We start from the raw sequence: 18070 nt of genomic DNA, 5'->3' as shown, positions 1-18070 counted from the left end.
TTTCCAGAGCCCTACCCAGAGAGGCCATATAGTAAGAATATAGTAGTAGTTTATAATATAACGTAGTATATTCTTCTTATTAAAGTGCTCAGTGAGTGTAATTTCTTCTGGTTTGGTCCCCTATACAACATACTACTACACAAAGCTGTATAAAAATACACATATGCAGTTGGTTCTCTGGTGTATTAAATGCTGCAGAACCCAGACACTGAATTGAATCTGTTTATATGAGTCCTGAAGAGTCGGTCCAAAGAGCCGAATCTTTGAGTGACGCGTCTTTAAGTTTTTTTTGGAGAACAGGATGTGCGATGAAAATGTGTTTTAGAACAAGGACAAGGTGGTTTAGCTTTAATCTCTTTAAAATCAGCGTTTTTAGCTATTAGTGAAACTGAATCTCCTCCTCTCCTTCTGTCGGAATAGTGAAAGTAAAATCCTGATTCTTCCGTATTGAAGCAGCACAAGGACGAAGGTACGGTTTGTTGTGTTTGTAATTCTATTGAATACTTATATACGCTATAAAACAGGCATAAAATGAATCAATCCGTGAGAAAGGTGTTTTGTACAAATAAGCTTAAGGCCTAGTGTTTAAGGTGTAGGGCTACCAACCAATCAATAGGCTGTGAGTTCGAATCCCAGGTCCACAAAGCTTCCACTGTTCCCCTGAGCAAAGCCCTTAACCCTCAATTGCTCAGGTGTGTATTAAAAAAAAGAGATAATGTAAGTCGCTCTGGATATAAGGGCATCTGCCAAATGCTGTAGATGTAAATATAAAACCATATAGAACACTTCTATATGGTTTTATATTTACATCTATAAATGTAATGACATTTTGTGTAAACGTATATATGTAATGACATCTAATGACATTTTGTCTGCATTTTCCTTCCCCATCACCAGCGTGAGCGTGTCCCGTATACCTGTATGTTAAAACGGGTGTCTCAGAGGTACCAGGATCTACTATTTCCGATAGATTTTGTTTTAATCAGTGTTGTGCTAGTTACTAAGAAATAGTAACTAGTTACAGTTACTAGTTACTTCATTCAAAAAGTAACTCAATTACTTTGTTGATTACTTACACCAGAAAGTAACGCGTTACTGTTAAAAGTAACTTTTTAGTTACTATTTTAAAGAACGTTCTTTAATGTTCCCATTAATGCCATTTTACGTGTTATGGTCTGTACAAACACAAAACTGACTTAAACACAAAGTAATTTTTAAACACTATTTTATTTAAGTCAGACCAACACAAACTGAATATATCACAAGGATTTCTGAAATAAATAACAAAACAAGCTGAATAATATATTCAGAATCAAAAACTAATGTGGCTTCTGCATCATAAAAGCTGTTGTGTAGAGCCCTTAAAGATTTTCACAGCACAAGTATGAAAACTATCAACAATGTACAACATAACACAAAACATTTTGAAATATATAAATGAAAGCAATCTGAATTATTCAGAATCAATTTGGAGAAACTCAGCACAAAAAAACTGCTATTGTTGTTAGGGCTGGGCGATAAAACGATAACGATATGTATCGCGATAGACACGTGATCGATAGCGATATAAAATGTGCTCGATACGACGTTTGATATTTTTTATTCTTCGTCGGAAGAAAACAGGGGTTGCGAAGCAAGTTTGGTTGCATTAACAAACTCACTCACTCTCTGGTAATCTAGCAATTTGGGGAGTAACAGCCAAACATGTAACAGTATCACGTTTACTTGCGCCATATCGTTGTCTCGTGCTGGATTCCTCTTCAGTAACCGGCGACTGATAAGCAGAAAATGAGCCGCAGCGAGCAAGGAAATTGTAAATAAAACAGGAAAAGTCAGAGCGCCAGTATGGCAGTTTTTTGGATATTATAACAAGGGCTGAAACGATTCCTCGAGTAACTCGATTACAAAAATTGTTCGAGGCAAATTCCTCTGCCTCGAAGCCTCTTTTAATTCATTATAAAGCTCACGTCACGTTCTTGTGCAATTATTTTGTGTGTGTATGTGTGTGTGACAACGCGCTTACGTAAAAGCGGAAGGAGACGCGAGGAATTAGCGGTCTTTTGATTTGAGGGCGCGTGCGGGCTTCAAAATGTTAGGGCGCCATAACAATGTCAAAGAGAAGAAAAAAACAGGAGAAAACAACAGAAAATGTCTATCTATCAGAGCGTCTGTTTTCAGCAGCAGGAAACATTTGTTCAAAGCCTGTTCCTGTTCATGTTTTTTGCCTCTTAAATACCACAAAGTGGTTAGCACGTTCGCCTCACACCTCCAGGGTCGGGGTTCGATTCCCGCCTCCACCTTGTGTGTGTGGAGTTTGCATGTTCTCCCCGTGCCTCGGGGGTTTCCTCCGGGTACTCCGGTTTCCTCCCCCGGTCCAAAGACATGCATGGTAGGTTGATTGGCATCTCTGGAAAAATTGTCCCTAGTGTGTGATTGCGTGAGTGAATGAGAGTGTGTGTGTGCCCTGCGATGGGTTGGCACTCTGTCCAGGGTGTATCCTGCCTTGATGCCCAATGACACCTGAGATAGGCACAGGCTCCCCGTGACCCGAGGTAGTTCGGATAAGCGGTAGAAGATGAATGAATGAATGAAATACCACAAAGCACTCCAAATTAGACAGTAAAGGTTTGTTATGCCTGAGCTGTAGATTTAGAATCTTTTAGTTCTGAAAGTTAAGTTGCATGACTTAAAGGCAGTATTTTTGTATTATTATTATTATTACTATTTATTTTAATGCACGCATTTATCGCATATATATTCAATATCAGTATTCCTGATGACGTTTGGTAGCAAGCGTAACCCAAGTCTTTTCTTAAACTTTCCTAAGAGCCTCACAGCCTCTCTGTAGCTTTAAATGGGCTTAATAGATAGTCAACGTCTCAATTTTTGTGTGACTTTTTCTGTAGCAGACCATGAAAAGGCAGGATTCCAACCACAGAGGGCGAGAGGAAGATGATTTTATGAAAAAGCCCAAGAAATCAGCAGAATCAATAGTCATGATGGTGAGAAATGTCTTGTGTCATTAATGCCAGAAATGGAATATGAGCTATAGACACACTGTGGTAATCAAATCCAAGTGTTTTAAATGCAACTTTATAAATAAGCAGCTTAAAAATTGTACAACTTTGATTTACTTGACCAACTTGAACTTTGTTTCTAATTATTTAGGCAGAAAGCACAGATTCACCTTGTCCCGGTACTGTGCCCTCGGACCAGATTATCGATTTCAAAGGAGAGAAAAATCAGAGTACAGAAAGGTTGTCAATTCTGATATCTATGACAAATATCCATGAAAAATAACACTGCTTGCAAATCAACATTGAACAAATATTAACAATAATATTATTTAAGGGTGGCACGGTGGCTTAGTGGTTAGCACGTTCGCCTCACACCTCCAGGGTTGGGGGTTCGATTCCAGCCTCCGCCTTGTGTGTGTGGAGTTTGCATGTTCTCCCCGTGCCTCGGGGGTTTCCTCCGGGTACTCCGGTTTCCTCCCCCGGTCCAAAGACATGCATGGTAGGTTGATTGGCATCTCTGGAAAATTGTCCGTAGTGTGTGATTGTGTGAGTGAATGAGAGTGTGTGTGTGTGCCCTGCGATGGGTTGGCACTCCGTCCAGTGTGTATCCTGCCTTGATGCCCGTTGACGCCTGAGATAGACACAGGCTCCCCGTGACCCGAGGTAGTTCGGATAAGCGGTAGAAAATGAGTGAGTGATGAGAGAGAATATTATTTAAATTATTGATTTGCAAGCATTATTATTGCTTTGAATAGGTTTGAACACTTGCCATAATTCATAGAAGGACAATCCTTTTATTTATCTATGAAAGTTTGACTATTGTTTGTTGGCTGATAAATATAACTTGGCAATTGTGTAGCTAATAAAATGACTTTTAAAAGGTATTCACTCAAATTCAATTCAAATTTATTTGTATAGCGCTGTTAACAATGGACGTTGTCTCAAAGCAGCTTTACAGAACATAAGAAAAGTACAGAAACAAGTTTAATATTAAGAAAGTTTAATATTAAATACAAAGGTTCAAGATTAATATTAGACTTATATACCAATATTATATACCAACATATATTTACCAATATTAGAATATATATATATAAATGTGTATGTATTTATCCCTAATGAACAAGCCTGAGGTGACTGAGGTGAGGAAAAAACTCCCTTAGATGGAAGAGGAAGAAACCTTGAGAGGATCCAGACTCAAAAGTGAACCTCGTCCTCATTTGGGTGACACTGGAGGGTGTGATTATAAACTGTTATAAACACCAGAGAGTGTTATTATGAATAATGTCCTTTCTACAGTCAGATACAGTCTGATAATTGTGTATTGATGAGGAGATTGTTGTCCTCAAAGACCACATGTAGTTGGCATCTTGTCTTTGAATGCCCGAATCCTCATGAAGTGGAATCCAACCTGAACTGGTACAATCTCTGGATGCCTAGGGATGGGCAGAAAAAGTTATAAAAAGTTATAAATATTATGAAATAGACTAGTTTTGTAACTGAAATTAGGGGTACTGATCATTAATATAGTATTTCTGTTTATCCTTGTAGACTTAGGGTTGAAATAAAGGGACCAGAGGCACCACCAAATCTACCAGGGTACCAAGATGAGAAAGTGTGCATGCAACACTGTTCACCCCTTGATGTTTACTGCAAGACAGATCACACACTGCTCTGTAAACACTGCTCAACACTGCAACACCAAGGCCACAACAAGTGCTACACAGTAGGAGCTAAGGTATGACAAAGGTTTGTTAGTTTCTTCTAAATACTCTGTAATAGTGAGTTGTCCTTCTTAACATCTTTATCGTTCTCTTTTCCTTCCCTGTGACGTTACAGGTCTTCCAAGAGCTAGACACAATGTTTCTTCTTGAGCAAACACTAAACGATGTAGACAAAAACAAGCTTATATGTTATCTATCTCAAAATTACTCAGAATGCTTTGAGGCTCCTCTGGTGCCTTGTGATGTCCAGGATGTGTCTAAACTTATTCTGGAAAGTTTTGGCTCTGAGGTGGCACTTAAGATTGCTCTAAAAATCATGTTGGAGAAAGGTAGGAGCAACAGATGGTTGATGGAGAGATATCTCTCTCTCTCTCTCTCTATCTCTCTCTCTCTCTCTCTCTCTCTCTGCATCTCTCTCTCTCTCTCTCTCTCTATCTCTCTCTCTCTCTCTCTCTCTCTCTCTCTCTGCATCTCTCTCTCTCTCTCTCTCTCTCTCTCTATCTCTCTCTCTCTCTCTCTCTCTCTCTCTCTCTCTCTCTCTCTCTCTCTCTCTCTCTCTCTCTGCATCTCTCTCTCTCTCTCTCTCTCTCTCTCTCTCTCTCTCTCTGCATCTCTCTCTCGCTCTCTCTGCATCTTTCTCTCTCTGCATCTCTCTGCATCTCTCTCTCTGCATCTCTCTCTCTCTCTGCATCTCTCTCTCTTTGCATCTCTCTCTCTGCATCTCTCTCTCTTTGCATCTCTCTCTCTGCATCTCTCTCTCTCTCTGGATCTCTCTCTCTGCATCTCTCTCTCTGCATCTCTCTCTCTGCATCTCTCTCTCTCTCTCTCTGCATCTCTCTCTCTGCATCTCTCTCTCTGCATCTCTCTCTCTGCATCTCTCTCTCTCTCTGCATTTCTCTCTGCATCTCTCTCTCTCTCTCTCTCTCTCTCTCTCTCTCTCTCTCTCTGCATCTCTCTCTCTCTGCATCTCTCTCTCTGCATCTCTCTCTCTGCATCTCTCTCTCTGCATCTCTCTCTCTCTCTGCATTTCTCTCTGCATCTCTCTCTCTCTCTCTCTCTCTCTCTCTCTCTCTCTGCATCTCTCTCTCTCTCTGCATCTCTCTCTCTCTGCATCTCTCTCTCTGCATCTCTCTCTCTGCATCTCTCTCTCTCTCTCTCTCTCTCTCTCTCTCTCTCTCTGCATCTCTCTCTCTGCATCTCTCTCTCTCTCTCTCTCTCTCTCTCTGCATTTCTCTCTCTGCATTTCTCTCTCTGCATCTCTCTCTCTGCATCTCTCTCTCTCTCTCTGCATTTCTCTCTCTGCATCTCTCTCTCTCTCTCTCTCTCTCTCTCTCTCTCTCTCTCTGCATCTCTTTCTGCGTCTGTTTCTCTGCGTCTCTCTCTCTGTCTCTCTCTCTGTCAGTGAAAATGATCTGAATTTATATATTTATTTTTTATATATTTATATTATATTAAAATTGCTCTTTGTGGAAATGTGAATGTGAGAATGTGGATCTGTGGTGCTTTGTTTTTCCACAGGGCGGCATTTGGAGACCATTCAGGATCATCTAAAATATAAACTTCAGCGTCATCTTAAATCTAAATTTGAGTGCATAAACGAAGGAAATGCTCAGAAAGGGAATCCGATCCTTCTAAACGATATCTACACTGAGCTACTCATTACAGAAGGAGGAGATGAAGGTATTAATAAAGAACATGAGGTCAGATTGATTGAAGAAGCATGCAAGAACAGAGACACGCAGGAGACCGTGATACAATGCAACGACATCTTTAAACCTTTACATGGACAGAAAAAACGCATCCGCACTGTGTTAACAAAGGGCATTGCTGGGATCGGGAAAACAGTTTCCGTGCACAAATTCATCTTGGACTGGACAGAAGGAAAAGAGAATCAGGATATTCACTTCATTTTCCCGCTTCCTTTCCGTGATCTGAATTTAAAGAGAGAGAACAAATATAGTGTGATTCAACTTCTTTCTCAGTATTTTCCGGAACTTAAAGAATTTAAATCTGTTAGTTGTGAAGAACTAAAAACTCTGTTCATCTTTGACAGACTGGACGAGTGCCGACTTCCTCTTGATTTCATGAACAACGAAATGTGCTGTGACGTAACAAAAGAAATCTCTGTGGATGTGATGCTAACAAACCTCATCCGAGGAAATCTCCTTCCCTCCGCACTTCTGTGGATAACCTCCCGGCCAGCAGCAGCCTGTCAGGTCCCTCCTGAGTGTGTTGACCGGGTTACAGAGGTTCGAGGATTTAACGACTCAGAGAAAGTGAGATACTTCAGGAAGAGGTTCGGTGACACGAGTCTTGCTGACAAAATCGTTGCACACGTTAAGTCTTCAAGGAGCCTCCACATCATGTGCCATATACCAGTCTTCTGCTGGATATCAGCTACGGTTCTGGAAAAAATGTTGGGTAAAGCAGACATGGAAGTGCCTAAAACTCTAACTCAGATGTACACTCACTTCCTCATGATTCAGACACATTTAAAGAACAAGAAGTACCATGGAGTGATCAAGGAAGACATGGACCTGACAGAATCGGACAAGGAGATGATTCTTAGACTGGCTAAGCTAGCGTTTCTGCAGTTGGAGAAAAGAAATCTGATTTTCTATCAAGAAGATCTAGTTGAATGTGGCATTAATGTTGCCGAAGCATCTGAGTACTCTGCAATTTGCACAGAAATCTTTAAGGAAGAGTTCGGATTGTACCGAGAGAAGGTCTTCTGCTTCGTCCACCTGAGTATTCAGGAGCATCTAGCTGCGATGTATGTGCTGGTCGAATTTGTAAACAACAGTACGAACATCCTCAGAAAAGATGCAGAGAATCAGAGAACGACAAAGATATCAGATTTACACAAGAGTGCTATAGACAGAGCGATGCAGAGTGAGAACGGACACTTTGACCTTTTCCTGAGATTTCTTCTCGGTCTCTCAACGGACTCTAATCAGGTTCTTTTGAAGGCGCTGCTGCCAAAAAGTAGCTCTGAGAGCTTGGAAGAAACAGCTGAGTACATTAAAGAGAGGATCAGAGAAGAGTCATCAGCAGAAAGAACAATCAACTTATTTCACTGTCTGAATGAACTGAATTACAACTCATTGGTGGAAGAAATTCGTAGTTTCTTGAGCTCAGGCAGGCATTCAGAGACTGAGCTTAAACCTGACCAGTGCTCAGCTCTAGCCTACGTGCTGCTAACATCTGAAGACGTGATTAATGAATTCGATGTAAAAATGTGCAATACATCTCTTGAGGGATACCAGAGACTGTTGCCGGTCGTCAGGAACCTAAGAACAGCAATGTAAGTTTTTTCTTAAAAATATTTTACGACAGTATTATAGAATAAAAATGATTAAAGTTAAAAATGATCTTAGTAACAATATCAACACACGTTTCTTATATGTTCATGTACAACATATCTCTTAAACATGCTTGTAGATTAATAATAATAAAAAAAAAAAAAGAAGGATGTCCTTCTATGTTGTTTCTTAATTTTTCAAAGACTAAAATTCATCCTCTTGGCAAAAAAAAAACAAACCCTAAATGTTTTTAAAAATATTAGTTAATAGTAATGATTGCAATTCTTCATGCAGTAGTGTATTTATTTAATATCATTTCTGAACATGTAAAAGAGGGGGCACGGTGGCTTAGTGGCTTAGTGGTTAGCACGTTCGCCTCACACCTCCAGGGTCGGGGTTCGATTCCCGCCTCCACCTTGTGTGTGTGGAGTTTGCATGTTCTCCCCGTGCCTCGGGGGCTTCCTCCGGGTACTCCGGTTTCCTCCCCTGGTCCAAAGACATGCATGGTAGGTTGATTGGCATCTCTGGAAAATTGTCCCTAGTGTGTGATTGCGTGAGTGAATGAGAGTGTGTGTGTGTGTGCCCTGCGATGGGTTGGCACTCCGTCCAGTGTGTATCCTGCCTTGATGCCCGATGACGCCTGAGATAGGCACAGGCTCCCCGTGACCCGAGATAGTTCGGATAAGCGGTAGAAGATGAATGAATGAACATGTAAAAGAAATAGTGCACACATTATGTATTGTTATGTACAATTATTTTTTATGATTGTTATTAATAATACCTCCGTTAATACTTCTCAGTCTTGCTGGTATCAACCTCACAGACGAATCCTGTGAGACTCTGGCTTCGATCCTCCAGTCAGCTAACTCACATCTGAGAGAACTGGATCTCAGTTTCAACAATTTGGGAGACTTAGGAGTCAAGCTTCTTTGTACTGGCCTCTCACATCCACACAGCAAACTTGAGAAACTAAATTTCAGCTACAACAAGCTTGAATTAATCGGAGTGAAGCAGCTTTGCGATTGTCTGATCAATTCACAATGCAAACTGCAGACACTTGGGTTTGTATTACAATGTATTGCTGCAAAATAAAATAACATTCACAAAAATTGTCCGAACGTACGTGGACACCTGACCATCACACTCCTATATGTGGGCCTTCTCCAAATTGTTACCTCAACAGTTTGAAGCACACAATTACTACAAGTAAGGAATCATTGTACTGTATACTGTATCACTGCCAGCACTGACCTCAACACTTTTGGGATCGATTGGATTATAGACTGCATGCCACAACTACTTACCCAGCATCAGTGCCTTGTCGATGAATGTTTTCACACACAAATTCCAAAATCTAGTAAAAAGCCTTTCTAGTAGAGTAGAAACTGTTATAGTAGCAGTGAGGGGTTTATCTCCTTATGAATGCCCATGGTTTTGAAATGGGATTTTTAACAAGCACATACAGAAGTGATGGTCAGGAGTTCACATAAGTCCAATCAAGTAGGGTGGACCAACAAATTTAGTTTAACCATAATACATAAACAACTTCTCTTAAATGTGTTAATTTACATTTTACATTACATTTACGGTATTTACTGTAGCAGGACACCGTTATGACCGAGGTCCCATGTGCCCTAGCACTCGCAATACACTCACTGATTGATTTAAAGCCTGTGGAGATTAAACATAACAGTTTGAACAGATAGACACAAAGACTATGATAACCCAAACAGTATCGATAGCAAAAAAGCAACTGAGAAGACACCAGATGTTGAAACTTGAAGGACTACATCAGCTGAATACCACATCAGGTTTTACACTTATCAGGCATGAATAGGAATCTGAGGCAACAGTGAACAGTCAACAGTGTCTCACAGAAATTGTTATCTGAAGATGAGCCTGTGTATTAAAATATGGGTTTGTTACATACAGTCTCATTCAAAATTATTGGAACAACAAGGCCAGTTGTTTATATTTACGGTTTCTTCCTTGAGTCCCCACTTTGAGAAGGTGAAATGCTGCTTGATTTGGTTAAGGTCTAGTGAATGACTTGGCCAGTCTTATACCTTCCCCTGATCAAGTCCTTTGTTGTGTTGGTAGTGTGTTTTGGATCATTGTCGTACTGCATGATGAAGGCCTTCTCAACTGCATTTTTCTGTAAATTTGAGGACACCATGAATCTGTTGCTACCATCAGCAGTGTTACATAATCAATAAAGATTAGTGAGCTTGTTCTAAAAGTAGCCAAGCAAGCCCAAGCCATGACATTACCACCCTTAATGCTTGACGCTTGAACTTTCATATTTTGGATCATAAGCAGAATGTTTCTTTATCCACCAAACCGCATTTCCATCAGTTTGGTAGATGCTAATCATGGTTGCTGAACCTTTGTGGTTCATCTTTATGCTTCTTTGCAAATTCCAGTCTGGCATTCAGATTCAGATTTGAGTAAATTCAAACTGACGGCCAGCTTGTAACCTGTACCAAGCCAGTCCAGGCCCATTCGGCTGCATCTATGACATATATTTCAAAAATTGGTTTGCGTTTCAATAATAACCCCAACCCTCTCCAAACAATAATAGAGTGCATTATTATTTATTAATAACACAGTGCTTTTATTTCATTGTACTAAGGATTTTGTTTTACGAGACTACGAAAATGTTCCTGTTTGCAGACTAGCTGGAACCAACTTCTCAGAACAGTCTTGTGAATTAATGGCCTCAGTTTTCCAGTCTGTGAACTCGCACCTCAGAGAGCTTGACCTTGGCTGCAACATTTTGAGAGACACCGGAGTGAAGCTTCTCACTGTCGGACTAAATAGTGTACAATGCAAAATTGAGAAACTTGGGTAAGCTTGAAAGCAATTTCATTTTCTTTCTTTCTTTCGTTCTCATTTTTATTTATTTTTAACTATTGATGTTCCATCATACACAAATAGACTAGGTTTTAATTTAAGAAAGAACAATTCTTAAAAATGAGTAGTTTTTATTATTTACATTGTTGTTTGAGTGCAAATAAAATAAAATACAATTATTCAAATAACATATATTTTATTATATTCAAGTTTTTCAATATTCAATTTAACCTTTGTAACATTTTGTACAGATTGTGAATTTTGTGAATTTTATGTGAATAATATGCTAGAAGAAAACTTCATATATATTTAACCTCCTGAGACCTGTATGCTACTGTTGTGTACATTACAATTTCTACTGACTGTTTCTCTTAATTCATAGCTGATAACTATAAATTTAATCAGTGTTTTCAAGGAAGCAGTTTCGCAAAAGAATTATACCTAACAGTCCTCATATAAGGTTGGTACAATAAATATATATAGACAATGAAGTAGCGAGAAAATGTTATGTCCTCATATGAGGACATTCGGGTCTCAAGAGGTTAAACATTACATTATATTGCAACAGAATACAAGTGTATGAACATGAGAGAGGGAAGTAGAACAGTGAGGTTACAGGGTTCTGAGCTCAAGAAGGTGCTGGAGTTTAATTATTTGGTGTCAACCGTCCAGTGACGGGGAGTGTGGAAAAGCGGTGAAGAGGCGAGTACAGGGGGGTTGGTGTGGGTGGACAAAAGTGTCAGGAGTGTTGTGTGACAGAAGATTGTCAGCAAGAATCAAAGGAAAGGTGTACAAAACAGTAGTGAGACCAGCTATGCTGTATGGGTTTAAGACTGTAGCAGTGAGGAAAAGACATGAGGCAGAGATGGAGGTAACAGAGACGAGGATGTTGAGGTTCTCTTTAGGAGTGACGAGGATGGACAGGATTAGGAACGAGCACATCAGAGGGACAGCTCAGGTTGTCTGTTTTGGGGACAAGGTCAGAGAGACTAGATTGAGATGGTTTGGATACAGTATGTACAGAGGAGAGAGATGGTTATATTGGTAGAAGGATGTTGGAGATGGAGCTGCCAGGTAAGAGGTCAAGAGGAAGGACAAAGAGGAGATATATATACAGTATACATGTGCTGAAAGAGGATGGTGTGAGAGTAGAGGATGGTGAGGATAGAGTTAGGTGGAAATAGATGATTTAGCAAGACATAGCAAGAGATGCATAGATAAACAGACACATACATTAAAATGGTTTTGTTTCTCTACAGACTGGACAGATGTAGCCTTACACATGAAACGTGTGAAGCCTTGAGAGCTGTTCTGCAGTCACCCAGCTCACACCTCAGGGAGTTGAATCTGAGCTACAATAAACTGGGAATCTCAGCAGTGCAACAGCTCTGTGAAGGGCTAACAAGTCCAAACTGCAAACTGGAAGTACTGGATCTCAGCTACAACAATCTTAGCCATTCTGGAGTAAAGATTCTCTGTGCTGGACTGAAGAATCCAGACTGTAAAATCAAGAGTATAAGGTTTTATTCACAGTTAAACTATTTGAAATGATTAAAGTCGATATAAAATTTAAAGATTTGACCTGCCTTTTTGTATTACCTATATCAGTGATCAGCCATATCTCTGGAGAGCTATCTTTCACCAGAATGTAGCTCTAAATTGTCAGTTAGATTGGGCTGTAACTTAATTCTTAATAGGCCATGTTCTATGATCACTTATCTTTGTGTTTAAATGCACAGCGGATGTGTAAAGAAAGGAATCTAATATTTGTCAATTAAACAACTCTTGTTATTTTCCTCCATTTGCAGAGTTGCTGATGTTGGCATTTTGGATGAGGCATGTGAAACGCTGGCTTTGGCCCTGCAGTCAGAAAATCCTCATCTGAGAGAGCTTGATCTCAGCAACAACTGGATAGGAGATAAAGGAGTAAAACTGCTCTGTGGAGGACTCATCAGTCCAAACAGCAAGGTAGAAAAACTGAGGTAAATACTGTATTGCAATGTGAGCATTTATGTATATATTGGACACTTATAGTATCTTTTCAAAATAAAAACCATTCAAACTACTTTTCTAAAGGAACTTAGAAATCAAAAGCTCAGAACAACAGAAATACACATGCATACGGTTAGGATTAAGAATCCAAAACAAGTCTAAATATACACATAATTTAGTAAATGATGTGAAGAAGTTGTAAGAAATATTACTTAGCAAGAAAGTCTATGGGGGCACGGTGGCTTAGTGGTTAGCACGTTCGCCTCATACCTCCAGGGTTGGGGGTTCGATTCCTGCCTCCGCCTTGTGTGTGTGGAGTTTGCATGTTCTCCCCGTGCCTCGGGGGTTTCCTCCGGGTACTCCGGTTTCCTCCCCCGGTCCAAAGACATGCATGGTAGGTTGATTGGCATTGCTGGAAAATTGTCCGTAGTGTGTGATTGCGTGAGTGAATGAGAGTGTGTGTGTGCGCCCTGCGATGGGTTGGCACTCCGTCCAGGGTGTATCCTGCCTTGATGCCCGATGACGCCTGAGATAGGCACAGGCTCCCCGTGACCCGAGGTAGTTCGGATAAGCGGTAGAAAATGAATGAATGAATGAAAGAAAGTCTATTATTGAGTAACATGTCTCCTCTGCTGTAGTCTCCGCTGGTGTAATCTCACAGACAGGTCTTGTGCGAATCTGGCTACAGTCCTGAGTACGTCGACTTGCTTGACAGATTTGGAGCTAAGAGACAATGACCTGCATGATTCAGGTGTGAAGCAGCTTTGCACTGGTCTGAAGCATCCACACTGCACACTGCAGAGACTGGGGTAAGTTAAAGACAGACAGCTATGTGATACAACACTGATCAAATTCTTTGCATTTCTTGATTGTGCTGGATTTTTGTAATTTTGTAAAACAAATGTCTTTTAATTTTAGATCTTCCATAATCACTATTTCGTTTAGCTTTTGCTACAACTAATAAATAACACTAGATCTAAGAACATGTTAATTAGGAAACAAGGGTACAAGAAATAAAGACTGTGAATATCAGAAATGTCAGAAATCAGAGCTACAGAATCAGTCACATGACCTGTCACATGACTAGGACCATCCTGTCTCAAGAATCTACAGTTAAAGGTGCGGTGCACGATGTTTGAAAGCCAATGTTGACATTTGAAATCACCAAAACAAACACGCCCCTAACACAAATGGGTGTCACCCCTGTTTTGATAGCTCCGCCCCACACATACATTCGCGACCCAGGCAACTAGAAAGCGGATCCTGCCCCAGCATTTTTCAAACATTGTGCACCCTGCCTTTAAAGTATTCGAGATATACAATATTGGTGTCTGCAATTCTAGACATTGAATTATAGCCTATATAAACTATTATTAGTAGAGTTCAGTCTGTGGAATATAGAGTTTATAGTCTTAAAACCAATAAAATAGATTTCAAACAATACTTGCCCTCTGTCAAGAGAATGATACAGTATACAACATGATGTACAGAGATTTTATAACCTCTGTACATCATTGAAATTTTGTCCACATTTTCTCATGTAATAAAACCAGTCATTTGTAAATGCTCAGCATGTGGCTCAGCTTTCTTTCTGTAACTTCAGTCTTTCAGGGTGTTGTGTTACAGAGGAAGGCTGTTCTATCCTAGCCTTATCTTTAAGCTCTCATCATTCACAATTAAGAGAGCTAGACCTCAGCTACAATCACCCAGGAGAGGCAGGAGTGAGACAAGTCATTGCTGTTCAGAATGATCCACGCTGCAAACTGCAGAAATTTAGGTGAGTAGAAAAAAAGGATGGAAAATATTCTAGGGATCTTACAGGGTGTTTAAAACCTGTACACTCTATTATGACAACTGGGTTCTGTCTAAAGCAACCTTAGACACAGGGTAAAATGGCAGATTTGGTTATCATCATAAATCCAAATTCAGATCATTCAGTCCTTTGACGTCAATTGATTGATTATGTATATGTGTTATATTTCTTTGACTCAGTATAGCATGGGCTATCTCGCTCTCCCTCCTCTCTCTCTCTCTCTCTCTCACTCACACTCACACACACACTCACACACACACACACACACACACAAACACACAATCATTTAGAAATCATGGCTTTCCACTCCACCTTGCACATTGTCATGCTGGAACAGGTTTGAGCTAAATTCCTTAGTTCTTCTGAAAACATTTCATTATTCTACAGCATACAAAGCAATTATAGACAATACTTCTAATTTTAGGACAATGCATTCCTCAATGGTTAATGGTTAATGGTTTATGGACAATGCATTCCTCTATGTTAGTTATAATAGTAGTACCTGCTCCACTAAATCCATCCAAAAGAATGGGTATCTACAGCTTTGATCAGAAAAGCAATAGAAAGGAATAGAATTATTTTTTTTAAATTTCTATTTTGCGCACATAATGTAATGTTAAAATTAAACATTTCTAAAGATCACATGGACATTATTTGATGGTTGAATAGAATTTAATTATAGTTTAGAAAATGTAAACAGGCTGTAAACAGGCTGTACATTAAAAAACAGTGACTGGGTGAGAAGGACATTAGTCAAAGAAGCAACCAAAATAAGAGTAGTAATTCAGATGGAGCTAGAAAGGTCCACAGATCTGATGGGAGAAGCAGGTAATTGGGTTCCGAGCCTTAAAAATAGGTTTGAACAGAACCGGTAAAATAATTAGTCACTTCCTGTTGTTACAGCATGGACCACAGTGATGAATGCAGAACCAAAGAAGGAATGAAGAAATGTAAGTGTAATGTCTGTATAGACAACATTAAAATGAAAATGTGATTGGTTAACTGATATATATATATATATATATATATTTGTTTCATTATTTTACTATTCAGTCAATAGTCAATAGTAATGGGCGAGCCAAAGCTCATAAGCTCAGCATAAGGATACAATAGATATTTCTGTAATGTAATATATATATATATATATATATATATATATATTGTGTTAAAAAAAAAATAATAATAAAAAAAAAAAAAAATATATATATATATATATATATATATATATATATATTACATAGCAAAAAATATTATTTTCTCTTAACTTCATTTTTGGGTCACTCTTTCCACAGATGCCTGCGAGATCAACCTAGACCCAAACACCGCACACAGAACCCTGATATTGACCGAAAACAAAATGGTGACAATGACAAAAGACACACAGCCTTATCCAGATCATCCAGACCGCTTTGAGTACTATGCTGAAGTTTTGTGCAAAGAAACACTGATCGGTGCTCGTTTCTACTGGGAAGTCGAGTGGACTGGAGATGTAGTTTACATAGGGGTCGCTTACAAAGGGATCAACCGAAAAGGCCGCAGCACCGATTGCAAACTGGGGATGAATAACAAATCCTGGATTCTGTCCTGTTCTAACGACTACGGCTATTATGTTAGTTATAATAACATAGAGACTGTAGTACCTGCTCCACCAAATCCATCCAAAAGAATGGGTATCTATCTAGACTGGAATGCCGGCACACTATCTTATTTTATTATCTCGGCTGGCAGGCTGTATCACACATATACGTTTCACACAACATTCACTGAACCCCTTTATCCAGCCATCAGGGTCTATAACTACAGTGACACAGTCTCATTGTGTAAGCTAATATAAAATAAAAGCATGTATGTATGAAAAATTGTAAGCATGCCATAAATTTAGTCCTGTGTTAAGGAATAATAATTGGCCTCTCTTTATTATTATTTAGCTAAAACCTCATAGTAGGGGGACACGGTGGTTCACCTCACACCTCCAGGGTTGGGGGTTCGATTCCTGCTTCCGCTTTGTGTGTGTGGAGTTTGCATGTTCTCCCCGTGCCTCGTGGGTTTCCTCCGGGTACTCCGGTTTCCTCCCCCTGTCCAAAGACATGCATGGTAGGTTGATTGGCATCTCTGGAAAATTGTCCGTAGTGTGTGTGAGTGTGTGAGTGAATGAGAGTGTGTGTGTGTCCTGCGATGGGTTGGCACTCCGTCCAGGGTGTATCCTGCCTTGATGCCCAATGACGCCTGAGATAGGCACAGGCTCCCCGTGACCCGAGGTAGTTCGGATAAGCGGTAGAAGATGAATGAATGAATGAATAATACCTCATAGTCATTCAGCACACAGGTGGAAAATAAGTACCCCTTATCATTCAGTAGCATGAAGAACTCTAGGGAAGATTGGCAACTGTTTTAAAGACTCCATATGTAATCATTCTCACTATAGAATGCTGAGGATTTGGATTAGACCTTATAAAACATCCCAACTTGAACTGAGTGCTCCAGAACTCTTGCTTTTATTGAGATAGAATTATGGGGTCTGATTGATCTCTCAGCTTTATTGTATTGGGGCCTGTAGAATAAATAAGCTGATTATATTATTATTCAAGTGAATCTAACTTAAATTTAAAGTGGGGCTGAAATCTGGTCTTTTGCTGGCAACAACCATAACATTAAGGTAGAAAAATGTGTTTGTGAATGTGTTTTAATATTCTGCATTATATAGCTGAAATTCACTTGCGCCTATACCTTCGTAATACATGTAGATCAATTTTCGTTACAGACAACATACCTTTACACACATGAAGATGATATGACTGAAAATATGTGTTCATTGACAATTATTTGATCATAAAAGATAAAGTACAAGGTTGAATGGATCCAAACTTGACAGTGAGTAAAATCTGCTTAGTAATTAAATTTCAGAGGGAACAAATAAGAAGCTCCCCCTCCGTAGTAATGATGATGATGATGTAATACAGTTTAACATTACTTTCCAAGTTATGCTTATATTTTAATATGGTCATTTGTTTGAATTCAAAACAGTTGTGAAAGTCTGTATTTGTACTTTTGATTATTAAAGCACAATTTATCAGTTTTAATGCTTTTTCTTATATTGTGCATCTTTTTACAGAAAACAGTCCTATGTGTTTATTATTTTAATTAAAATGAATTATGTTCTTAATAAGGGGGGCACGGTGGCTTAGTGGTTAGCATGTTCGCCTCACACCTCCAGGGTTGAGGGTTCGATTCCCGCCTCCGCCTTGTGTGTGTGTAGTTTGGATGTTCTCCCTGTGCCTCGGGGGTTTCCTCCGGGTACTCCGGTTTCCTCCCCCGGTCCAAAGACATTTGGCATCTGGTTGATTGGCATCTCTAAATTGTCCATAGTGT

The 18070-nt window shown here is 39.6% G+C and overlaps 1 protein-coding gene across 4 annotated transcripts; it reads left to right on the top strand.

Moving 5' to 3' along the window:
* Nucleotides 1-289: 289 nt before the first annotated feature.
* Nucleotides 290-17781, top strand: LOC132840454 (NACHT, LRR and PYD domains-containing protein 3-like). Of its 4 annotated transcripts, none has more exons than XM_060862112.1 (14): nt 290-469; nt 2910-3002; nt 3169-3257; nt 4569-4755; nt 4857-5070; nt 6260-8045; nt 8844-9104; nt 10717-10890; nt 12156-12416; nt 12705-12878; nt 13527-13697; nt 14492-14665; nt 15605-15651; nt 15994-17781. In XM_060862112.1, exons 2-14 carry the CDS (start codon nt 2913-2915, stop codon nt 16533-16535), a joined length of 4170 nt encoding a protein of 1389 aa, XP_060718095.1. In that variant the 5' UTR covers nt 290-469; nt 2910-2912; the 3' UTR covers nt 16536-17781. The 4 variants fall into 4 exon arrangements, with proteins under 4 accessions (XP_060718095.1, XP_060718094.1, XP_060718098.1 ...); XM_060862111.1 differs by having other exon boundaries at nt 2907-3002; XM_060862114.1 differs by lacking the exons at nt 290-469; nt 2910-3002; nt 3169-3257 and having other exon boundaries at nt 4633-4766.
* The last annotated feature ends 289 nt before the right edge of the window (nt 17782-18070 follow it).

Source organism: Tachysurus vachellii, chromosome 25 (genome assembly GCF_030014155.1).
Source record: "Tachysurus vachellii isolate PV-2020 chromosome 25, HZAU_Pvac_v1, whole genome shotgun sequence".
Taxonomy (NCBI): Eukaryota; Metazoa; Chordata; class Actinopteri; order Siluriformes; family Bagridae; genus Tachysurus; species Tachysurus vachellii.
The sequence above is the reverse complement of the archived record's forward strand: the minus strand, read 5'-3'. Positions and strand labels throughout refer to the sequence as shown.

Coding starts and splice junctions, on each gene's coding strand:
- LOC132840454 (XM_060862112.1), top strand. CDS start 2,913: ATGAAAAGGCAGGATTCCAACCACAGAGGGCGAGAGGAAGATGATTTT. Junction 5,071..6,259: donor AAAAATCATGTTGGAGAAAG/GTAGGAGCAACA, acceptor GTTTTTCCACAG/GGCGGCATTTGGAGACCATT. Junction 14,666..15,604: donor TGCAAACTGCAGAAATTTAG/GTGAGTAGAAAA, acceptor CTGTTGTTACAG/CATGGACCACAGTGATGAAT.